This window comes from Danaus plexippus, chromosome 20 (genome assembly GCF_018135715.1).
Source record: "Danaus plexippus chromosome 20, MEX_DaPlex, whole genome shotgun sequence".
Lineage (NCBI taxonomy): Eukaryota > Metazoa > Arthropoda > Insecta > Lepidoptera > Nymphalidae > Danaus > Danaus plexippus.
Window position 1 is genome coordinate 4812326 of NC_083550.1, and position 12678 is coordinate 4825003.

At 27.9% G+C, this 12678-nt stretch overlaps 1 protein-coding gene across 1 annotated transcript; it reads left to right on the top strand.

Moving 5' to 3' along the window:
• The first annotated feature begins 545 nt into the window (after nucleotides 1–545).
• Nucleotides 546–12676, top strand: LOC133319455 (uncharacterized protein C05D11.13-like). The gene is made up of 2 exons (XM_061523928.1): nucleotides 546–919; nucleotides 12673–12676. Exons 1-2 carry the CDS (start codon nucleotides 546–548, stop codon nucleotides 12674–12676), a joined length of 378 nt encoding a protein of 125 aa, XP_061379912.1.
• The last annotated feature ends 2 nt before the right edge of the window (nucleotides 12677–12678 follow it).

Sequence of the window (12678 nt, forward strand, 5' to 3'; positions counted from 1 at the left end):
CGGCGCCAGGCGAACGGGGCGTGGGGGGAGCGGGGTAGGTGCGGTGGGGAAGAAGTGGCTCATCGCTGAGTGCGCGACCCGAACGCGGGCAGACGCGTGAGGGCAGACGTCGTTGACGGTTGTGTCCGTTTTGCGAATTTTCAAGGCACTAGCGATTTGATAAAAACGTATGGTCGCCTACTTTAAGTAATATAGGCCTAAGGTTAGTTATTGCCAGATTTCTTTTTGGTTAGGAGTTACACGTACAAAAAGATACTTCATTTTTACGAATTACTTCATTGATAATTCAATTACTATATAGATAGGTTATTTACCGTTAATTATAACAAATTATATAAATAGGTTAATTATAACGAATTACTTCATTGATAATTGAATTACTATATAGATAGGTTAATTAAATAGGCAAGGATTGCATTAAAGTACAATCATAACAATAACTACCGTACTGTATTTTTTGGAAGTATAGAAACAACACGTACTTAAGAATTATGCCGCGAAAGCGTAAGTCTAATCTTTCCCAAAGCTCTAATAAAGCTCGAACTATGAAAGTAGCTAGACTTAACGAGACGTTTCCACAAGCCGAACTGCGAAGGCTTAAACAAGCAGAGCGTGAGGCAGCTCAAAGAGCTGCTGAGACACCAGAGCAGTCCCAAGATAGACGTCGACAGCATGCTGAGTATCTAGCATCTCAACGGGCTGCAGAGACACCCGAACAGTCTCAAGCTCGACGTCAACAGAACGCTGAATATCTGGCATCTCAACGGGCTTCTGAGACACCCGAACAGTCCCAGGATCGACGTCGACAGCATGCTGAGTATCGAGCATCTCAACGGGCTGCGGAGACACCCGAAGTCCACGCGAAAGCCGCCGAATATATAATAACCGAATATTCTTTTGCTAGCCTACGAGGATATAAGTATATAAGATATTTTAGTATATAAGGAAAAGGGAAATTGGTATATAAGGGAAATTGGTATATAAGGGAAATTGGTATATAAGGGAAATTAGTATATAAGGAAAATTAGTATATAAGGGAAATTGGTATATAAGGGAAATTAGTATATAAGGGAAATTGGTATATAAGGAAAATTGGTATATAAGGAAAATTAGTATATAAGGGAAATTGGTATATAAGGGAAATTAGTATATAAGGAAAATTAGTATATAAGGGAAATTGGTATATAAGGAAAATTAGTATATAAGGGAAATTGGTATATAAGGGAAATTGGTATATAAGGAAAATTAGTATATAAGGGAAATTGGTATATAAGGAAAATTGGTATATAAGGGAAATTAGTATATAAGGAAAATTGGTAGATAAGGGAAATTGGTATATAAGGGAAATTGGTATATAAGGAAAATTGGTATATAAGGGAAATTGGTATATAAGGGAAATTGGTATATAAGGGAAATTGGTATATAAGGAAAATTGGTATATAAGGAAAATTGGTATATAAGGGAAATTGGTATATAAGGAAAATTGGTATATAAGGGAAATTTGTATATAAGGAAAATTGGTATATAAGGAAAATTGGTATATAAGGGAAATTGGTATATAAGGAAAATTAGTATATAAGGGAAATTGGTATATAAGGAAAATTGGTAGATAAGGGAAATTGGTATATAAGGAAAATTGGTATATAAGGAAAATTAGTATGTAAGGAAAACCGAATATTGAAGAAATAAATTTCACTCGTGTAATTGTGTAGTTTATTTAGGGTCCTTTTTAAAGTTTGTTTAATAAAGAGATCCAATTTCTGCAAGATTGCATTTAAACACTATTTTATTTGATAAGAATATGTACCAAAAACTAGACTAGAACTAGACTAGACTAGAACTATTTATTTAGAGTAATATAAACATAGCTTTAATATATTTCAACAAAATATTTAAACGGGACTATCTCATTAATTTATTGATCAACATACATACATTTTACTTTATTTTTTTATTCCGAATTCACAATCAATTGTGACTTATGGCATGTTCAGGCGTACATTAGTCGCACACCGCTTATCCGAAGTCATTTCTTGAGTTTTTCGACTCCGTGGCTATGAGATATTAAATCTAGTCTATAATAATCGTATGATTAAAATCATTGTTCAAAATTGTTTGGGAATCATAACACAGAGTACGAAGGGATAATTTTGAGTTCGCCGTTAGTTGTGTGTTCTGGAGAGAGACAATTAACAATCTGACACTTGTCTTTCTGACATCTAATTCGATCAAATTGGATATTTCTGTAATAGATACGCATTAATATAATTAGTACAAGTTTAATTAAATTGAACCGCCAGATAGACAGACAGATTATGCATAATATATTTGATCAAATAAAAAAAAAATAATTGCGAGTTTAAATCGAAAATAATTTTGTATTTAAATATCTTTACTATTCTCTACATTTTATCGAATAACATCAACATTAAGATTTTTTTTTGTTTTGAGTAGGTACCATAATTTCGATTGAACGGTAAATTAAAGCCTTTAATTTTCTGACGTTCTTTTACAATATTTATTTATTTTTTTCATTGTTTATTTATGAACGCGAACTGTAAATCGCGACTTGAAAGCTAGCGAGCAATATGAATATTTATACCAAGTTCATATAAAATTTTTCACGTGTCAACTACCCTCTTTCTCAGAAAAAACTTCTATCGTTGTTTTACCTGAAATTATTTAGTTTTTTTTCATTGTTTTTGCCTTTCATGACTGAGTATTGTTTTAAGGTTTATTTTAATACTTACGTAGACGTGTTTGAAAAACACTCAAAAATATTTTAATTAACAGTTATTCCTACCGGAATTTTTGATTTGAGGAGTGCCAAAGCTATATTTGTATTGTCTCTTACTTTATAAGTTTTATGGTTGTCTGTGCGTTAGCTAATGCTTGTAGGCTTCATACCAGGTGATTTTCCAGCGAGAGACGATTTACTACATATTAAGATCTCATCTATTTTACAAAAAAATTCTCTTGGAATAAAGCTATTTTTGTAATCAACATACTAAATTTCAACACTATCACAATACATTCTCATAGAAACAAAGATATTAAATGAAATAATTCTTTTAATTGTTTACTACTTTTATAGGACATTATTTGGTTGTTAAAATAGGACATCTATATTATTTCTATTAAGTGAAATCATATTTTTTTGTAAAACCAATGCTCAATTAATAATTTTTTCAAATGTTTTTCTTTTATTCAAATATTTAATTACTACAATGCCTCTGAATCTTAGTTAATCTGAATTAAAATCGTGTGTTTGTCAAATAATATCGTATAATCATTTTGTTAGATGCTTTAAATATATGAAATGGATGATTTTGGAGGTATTTTGGTTTTGTAAATTGCGTCCATTTTTATTTCAGGAAATAGAAAGTACTTTCCTTACCATTCGATTATTTTTTTTTATTATTATGTATTTTAGTGTCGTAAAACTGAGAAGGTATTCTATGCTGAATTCTTTAGTTAGCATAACGTTAGACTACACAATTGAAAATATATCCTCACAGCGAGCTATTAACGGCTCATTCAGATACAATGTATGTTTGTAAATATATATAATTTTACTTCGACTTTATTTATCGATATGTATAAAAATTTGAGGGTCTATGTATATTTATTAAGAGGATTATAAACAAAAAATATATAATATCCTCATATAAGTTTGAAGTTGAGTGTCCTATATAATAAAAGCGGTAATGTTATATGCATGGCAAGTTTGTCTCTTAGAGTGTATACTTTTATGTATAGCCACATATACATGACCGCGTTATTCTAAACGTCTCCTTAAATATACCCGGTTTCTATTTTCGAGTTGCTCTTTCAAGAGTTCCTGCTATATTTTGTGCTATTCATATTTTCTTAAAAATAATTTTCCTTATGAATATACATTAGAGATGAATGAGTGCTTTACGAATTGTTATGAAAAACCGTATTTGATGGATTGACTTGTTATTATTAGATTATCGAGGCTCCTGATTCATGTGGGCACAAAGCAACCACCTAGCTTCATTTTTTACGCAAAAATTTTTTAGTAATTGGTTATATAACACAAAGGTTATGTTTAATATAAAGATCAAATAAATTTTAATAAATGTAACTCAATTTCAATTATGATTCCATCTTATTCGCATTTGTTCTTTCGCCGAACGATAAGTACTTCAATTTGAATAATGGTTATAGAAGATACTTTGTATAAATAGAATTTTATTATGGTTGTTTATTGAAATTTTGCTCTACCCTTGAATTCTATTCCTACGTAGCATTGAAAGAGAACTATATGTTTTAAAAGCAATTCTAGATACGTATCCTACAATTTTTTTCTTTTATAATTTTTTTTTTTTATTTTTTTTTACATGTTGACCATGATTTTTAACTTTGGTGCAATAAAATCCAATAAGGAATTTATATGTGTTTGGAAATTATAGATTCTGTGATATAATTATGTTTTAAAAATATTTTTAGTAGAGCGAGTACTTAGTTTTTGGTATTGAAGTTGTTAAAATAAATTCAATTATAATATAATAAGAAATTGAAAGGTTTCAGGCCTCGTATTTTCTCTTTGAATTTATCTGAAAAAAATATGAGTCTCTTTTATTCATATCAAGACTTATAAAGAAAGAAAAAATTAAGAACCTTATCTTTTGTATTCTACAAAAAAAAAAAATGCTTTCAAGTCATTTAAAAACACATTTTATAAATAAAAACAAAATGTAATATGGCCTTTTAAAGTAGATATTGAAATGTTTTGCTAAAAGTATACTGAGTTTATTCTTGTACAATAAAACATTACCCAATTTTCTGTAAAAGAAAACAAGTTTACCTATAATTATAATGTTTTTGACTCTACGAATTCCTTCTTAAATTGAGATATGAGGCCCGTGGGATAATAATAAAATTATGACGAAAAATATTGTTGTGGCGGTATTTTCTTTCAGAACTCTTTCTTCTTTTTTATCTTAAATAGCTTAAAATTCTGTTTTAATATTTCCGATCATTAAATGTATAATATATATAAATATTATATTATATATATAGATATAACCGATTAGTTATATATAAGAAATTTAATTAAAAGGATATTATATTGAAAGAAGAGAAAAATTAAATTCTTATTTATAATTTGATTCCATACAAAATTCTTTAAGATTGATGGATAAGAAATGAAAAGTTATGCACATAAATTTAGTATGAAATAGCTATTTTCTTACGTTTGTAGGCTATAAATTTAATGGTTCAATTGATATAGTAAACAGAATAGTTTTACCTTTGTGGTTCTGAAACTGAACAATTTATTTATTGTTTGAAACATGAATCAATAAATCCTTTTAAATCTACACATTGCTTGTTTGATTGCAATTTCAATGACTTTAAATATTAAATGCGTATAACAAATTGATGTGTGAGAATCTTATTAAATCATTTATTTGAAACGAACAAATTTATTAATTTTTAAAAGGTTGGGTTAATGTTTTGTTTCTTTCAATTAAAATGACCGCTGAATTATGGTTTATTTTAGATCTAGTCTATATATATCTGTGTGTATCTGTTAATTGTTTTTGTCTGGTATTGTATGATCTTTATGTACGTAATCATTTTAATTTAATACGAGATATTAAAGACTAGAACGGGATGAATTAATTATAGATGGAATAGAATATAAATATAGTTAATTTATAAATATAGAATATATAAAATATATATGAATTTTTTTTCATTATTTAACCATAATGCTTAAAAAAAAAAAAAAAAAATGTGCTGCGTTTAAAGATACACAACACATCAAGATTAGTGATTAGAATACATTGCTTACTTTAAAGGTTATTTATTTATTTCACATTTTCGAGAATTCTTTTGATACCGGGAATTTATTGTATGACTTATTTCAAACAACTGTCCTCGGCTACTTAACGTTTATTCGTAAACCTTTTTTTTATATCATCGTCAATAATTTTTCATTATTTGATTATTTTTTGGACATTGTTATAGAGATCCCATTATCAATATTTTGAACTGGTATCTAATAAAAATATATTCTACTTAAGTATTCTTCCTAATATTATAGATTTTTATTAAGAGATCACTATGAAGTGGAAGTTTAAAAAATATATATTTACTTTCATTAATTTAATGTCGTTCGGACATAGTTTATAATAATAGTAAATTTTATTGGTTGGAATTATCAGGATAAAAGACCATGGGTTGATAGTAAAAATGACAGTAAAGCAGTTATCCTCGTACATACGTATATTGCATGGTATTAAGTGCTGAAAAGTGGAGACATCCCATAGGTAAGCAATACTTTTCAGAGGAATATTTGCCATTGTATTTTATTTTAACACGATAAACTTGGCTTGCAAATATTTTAAGGATGTAGTTAGCTTAAAACATATATATAATTGATGAGAATTGTTCATTTTATTGAGAATCAATAATTTCTAACCTAGTTTTATGTTAGATAGTGTTGCAATGAAAGAGCACTCAAAACATTCCTTTAAAGTTACGCATAACTGCAATAAAAATAAGAAGAATTTCTCTCTTAGTACGCGAAATGTCCTTGTGAAAATTATTTTATATTCAATTTCCAATAAATCATATATAACTATATTAAAGAGTAAATGTATATAGCAAAATGAATGAATTATTCATGATTATAAAATATATTCATCTTTAGTATTAATTTGATAAGTGTTTAAATTTAAAAAAAAAACAAAATTGACAAATATTTTTTGTTAAACAAATATCTGCTTTGAAGGAACATTATCATTTTATATCTGAATAACATAAAATTTTTACGATATTTTATTTGTTACTTGTATATTTAACTAAGGATTGAGAAGTAATATAATATTATGTATATTACATTAGTTCTCAATCCTTTGGTTATTTTCTATAAGAAATTCAGTTTAATATGCAATTTCTACAGAACTGTGCGAGTGGACAGAGTTACATCAAACTCTTTTTGCTAAAGATTAAAATTTATGCAGATAATATAAAGTATAAAAAATTCATCAGTACGAGCAGGATTAGTTCAGAATATGACGGTTCAGTTGATTTACCAATCAAGCTATCGTACCTCGACTTAAATCGGTGATCAGATAAATCTACGAGTATGTATTTGACCGTCACATTAGTAGGAAGGCACACCTATTATTGGCTTTTGTGACAGATATTCTGATCAATGTTTTGAACACTTTTTTTTGAATGCTTCGTCATATTTTTTTGAAGGAAACTGGTGACTTGTAGTCATACTGACACTACCATAACTGGTGGTATTAGAAATTCTGCGAAACTATTTAAGATAAAAAGAAGGTAGTCAAATACTATTAATAACGTTTCCTTTCATATATGGTATTGGTGAAAGAGCATGACACTGTCCGCTTTGAGTACCCAGGTTGAAACTGGTAAGAGCTAAAGTGTCTTTTGTCACCTCATTTGAGGAAAAGGTCAAAGAGAACTTTAGAGTTTTGGACTAAGGACCATTTTGTGTCGCTCGCAAAAAAAACTTGCTTGGTTAGTTAGGTCTCACTATACAGAGATGATAGTCGTTCCAGCAATTTAAAATCCACGGAAGAACTATCCAAGACCTGTGTTATGTAATACTCTGAGATCTTCCCGGGGTAAGAAAAAATCTTAATACCCTTTTAAACTAACTTCTTGTTTCATATTCAATACATAACGTTTTTTTCATATAGGTAAGCTTCGCTTTATTATTATTATTTTTTTATGATGTATTCACAGAATAAATGTAGATTAAACAACAACGATAATGAAAACAAAGTTAAACGTGAAAGTATTTAATGTTATTCAAATAAAAATTAACCAATAAGAAAAATATTATTCTATATATAAATATAGTACTCATCGTAAGAAAATAGGTTAAGTCCACGAGGAATAGTGTCCGATTTTACGTTCAGAATATCAATGCTTATACTTTAAGGGAAATGCGAAATTTATTATTAACAATGCGAAGTATAGATTTCAATTATATATATATATATATATATATATATATATATATATAGTATATATATATAGTCCTTTAAATAACAATAAATTGTTTTTGATGTTTGTGCGTGTTAAGTTTTACGATTAAATCTTTAAAGAAAACAAAAAAAACATATATGTATGTAGTCGATCAGATCAGAGTTTTCAAAAAACTATGAATACCTACTTAAAAGTACATAATTATAGAAAATAATTAGCTTAAACTAATAATATATAAGTACCTAACATTACGTTATTATCGCGATATAAGGATAGTAATGCCAGCAAACTTCTTGCGTGGTCCCTGAAATCTTTTGGTTGCCACGACCCGATGTCCGTGCTGCGGAGAGGGTCACATATAGCTTGATATTTTATCCATACAGCGTTATAGTCCCGGCGATATACATTTAATTGTAATAAATATTTCGCATACGTTACTATAGTCTAAACATTTATCTTTGATATTCAAAAGTGATATATAAATAAATCCGTTACTTAATTGACTATGGAATTATCTAGTCTTTTATACCATTTGTGACTCAAAATTCAGAATTCTTAATCAGACCTAAGCTTCATTTTGAACTAAGGAAGACAGCTTCATTTGCATTCGCAAATACGACTGTTTGAAATTTGGCAAAACGATTGAAATTCGGGTAATAGTGAATAATGGAAGTCCTTTAATTAATTGGTTTTAAATATAAATTTCAATCAAAAATTCATGAGAATAAACGCTCGTCTACAAAGTGAAGTAGAGGATAATTATCAAAAAATTAAACAAAAGTTTGAATTTAAAATACCAAATAATAGTATTCCCTTAACTTAAAAAACCTGACATGTGTATTTGTTTTTGTGTATATTAACATTTTTATGAATATAATATGAGAACATATGAATATATAGTTAATTGCGGTAATTATATTTTAAATACAAAACCAATATTGAGTTTTTTTAAACTAATAATAAAATAAAAAAAATATTATTAGTCCGGAGTATTGCGATTAAGTTTCTTTGTTATAAAGATATATATATATATATATGTGTGTCTTTATATATAAGTAGACTTCTTACTCACTGATACAATAACAATTTTTGTTGTCTAGTTATAAAATTGTTGCCTGCAATTTCAACTTATGTTTTAAGATAAATATTTTTATTTATTAAATTTTATGTATTATAAATATGTTTATCTAGTTATTTATCCCGCATATTTTCTTTTTTCGTTTACTTATTCCAAACAAAGATTGTTTACAAGGCGAGATAAAAAAATATATAAAGCTCACTAAATCGAAAAGCAAGATATTGTCTGTGGAATTTGGTAGAAATGTCTTTGGTATTATAAATATGGAATAAGATTCAGACGACTCGGAAAAAGCCCTCGTCTTGCCAATTAATAATAGTAACAATCAAAAGGAAAACTCACCAACGAAATATTCTTGATTTATAACCCTTGGCATTGAATCAATCAATTCCTCTGTTAGGGATTTTACTCGTGAGAACACTTGGTCACTTCGTTCAGTGAAGAAATCATCTATACATTTATTAATATATAAAAGTGGCATACAATTTTGTAATCACGTATATTGAATTTTTTTAATAGTGAGCACAATGTTTTCTTTCATAGATGGTGAAATTTAATTATGTCACTGTAATATTTCACTAAGTTTTTTGACGTTGTTAGGTACCGTCTCCGGTTGAACAAGACATGAATGGCAATTAATAAAAAAAAATAATAGTAACAGCGAGAAATGTAAAATGAAAAAATATTTTGTGATCGCTGCCAAAAACGATATCGAAGGAGAGATTTATTAAGAAGTGAATAGTTGATTAACAAACAATGTTACATAGATTTGAATAAAAAGTGTTTAAAAGCTAAAAAAATATGAAACATCATTTTTTTAAGGTTTAATATTCCTAAGAAATTATTTTTTGACCCACATATTACTTAATAATATTTACGACAAACTAATTATATACTTCTGTTTTTGTTGATCGATCATTGCTACCTTTTATGGTATTACGACTCCATGCATAAATTGTTAAACGATGTTTCGTGATGGCAACATTGTATGAAATCCTTTCTAGTTCTTTGAACTAAGAAATATTAAAAATAAAATACTGAAGGGACCACTCCACTGGCTCAAAAATGGCTCGCATATTTTCGGATGTTTATATAATGGGTAGGACGTGTAGCGGTATTACTCAGTCGTTGGCTAATCATTATTTATTATTGCTTCCAAAAATATCTCTATTGAAACGAGTAGTTTAAACTTGGAATGATTTATTGTTTATGTCTTTGAGTGTTCTAGTATAAAATTAGGATGAAGATTATCTATGTATACAAATACGGTATAGGTATGAAATAAAAAATGAGTATTTAGAAATGGTTTGAACAACTTTCGAATTACTTATAATTAAATGTTGCTATAGTGACAGTTTGTAACTGTTCTAAAGTCTGACTGTAGCCAAATTTTATATTGAAAATAAATCATTACCAATTTATCTTGACTTTCACGTGAAAGTAGAACATTGTGATAGTATAATCATGATGGATGACCCGAAGGTCCATGCGAATATGGGGATGAAGATAATTGAAGAGATGGATAGGAGTGATAACGGAATCTTTGTTACGGAAGGTTTAATCTGACATGTCTTTACATAGTTTATTTGGAAATTATAATAACAGGAATTAACAATGCAGGAGATTCTTTCAATATTATTAAAGGATGTATATTTTTCTAACTTTATTAAAGACCATGATTGTGATAAGTATATATTAAATTTTCTCTTAAAAAAATAACGATGCTCAGTAATCTTAAATAATAAGGTACCGCAGGCTTGTCATTCCAAAACATTAATTTTCTTAGAAACTGTATTACAATATAAAGCATTGTAAGCCGACGTGACTGAAATAGAATTTGTAAATTTGATTGATGAAATTAGACTTATTTCTTTAAATTATCATCTATAAGAAAGTATTAAAAGTGGTCAAATTATATTTTTTCGTTATAAAGGATAAGTCTTTTATTGTATAATGTGAGTGTCCTTGACTAGGCCTTTTCCTCAATTCAACAATATCGTATATGTAAATAATATTCCTTCATTATAATAAAATGTATTTATTTTGATAATTAATTCCGAGAGAAATAAGGAGTCTTTCCATTCCGATACTATAGATTGTTATCAGCTTTTTGTATTATTTATCTTACCCTTTGAATGGTTACAGATGCAGAAAGAAATTAATCGATTTTTGTAAGGTGTTTTGCCAATGAAAGTGGTTTTTGTCCTCGGCTCATTTCTACTTGTATTAGATTTTTTTTATATTATGTTCTACGCGCAGCTTTCCGGGAAGAAAAATATTTCTTTCGCCCCCAGAACCCCTTTCGTCTTGTTTAAATATTTACATCCACAGGCTATATTTTTGAAAGCTAACCTATGTTATTTCCGAATATATTTTTATTATTATTAAGTATTCCCCTGAGGTTCATATGTGCAAAATTTTTCTACGCTTCTGTAGTATATGTTGTTTTCATTACTATTAATTGTGATTTATTGTATGGCAAACATCACAAACATAACTTATTTTAATCAATTGAAACGTTAGTATTCACGATTGCCACAACGAAAGTTCAGAATTGTTGATAATTAGGAAAAAAAGGAAATTAAAATTTTAGTGCAAATTACTTTATTTCAGCGAACCTTTTTATTTACGTGATCTTAAAAAGATTCCATTCTCTTATAATTAAATATGACACTGAAAACATTTGACGCGGGTTACGTTTATTTGTTATTTATTTATTTATTTATTGGTTTATTAATTAATTAATTAATTAATTAATTAATTTATGCTATGGCTTCATTCACGTTGAAATATTCGCAATGTTGTTTACAGACATCTGAGTTGTTAAAATTTAACAACATAATTCGATCCGTCTTGTAAGTTCACGGAGCTGTTAAATTAACCTTTGTAACTTTGCAGAATATAGCCTTGTAATAATCTTATTGATTTTGTCATATCTATATCTGTTTGTTACTCCTTTTTAAATAAACTTATTCAACACTAATACTCAATTCTTTTTAAGTATGTCAAAATAACTCCAGCGTAAATTAAAAAAAAATCCTAACTTTTTATTTTAGTCGTTAAATTTTAATGAAACTTGTTTCGTTTGAAATGAGTTTTACATTTATTTTTAACTGTTCATGAATAGTTAGATCTCATCTTGTTGTTTATTTTGGATATAAACATATCAAGTTCCTCGATATTTGAGAATAAAAATGAACAAACGGACGTTATCCTGAATATATAAACAGTGAAACACGTACGATTAATCTCGTATCAGTTTTATAGGCTCCAACTGATAGCTCCTAAATAGATTTCCTCCATCGACTATGCTAATTGTTCTACTATTTGATATATATTTTTCATAAGCGGAGATTAAGGTTTTGTTTTTAAATACGTTTTATTTATTTAGTGAAAACAGTGCTTTATGTTATAATATATGAACATATATATTAAGATAGCTTGTAAAGATAAATAAGGGAAATACTTTGTTTAATCCATATTCCCTTAATTTTTATCTTCTCTTCAATGAAAAAGAGGAATTTATTATCGTCAAACTTACTTATCACTTGTAAAGATTGTTTGCAATTTAACTATAAAACAATTTAATTTTGTTTCAGGTGATG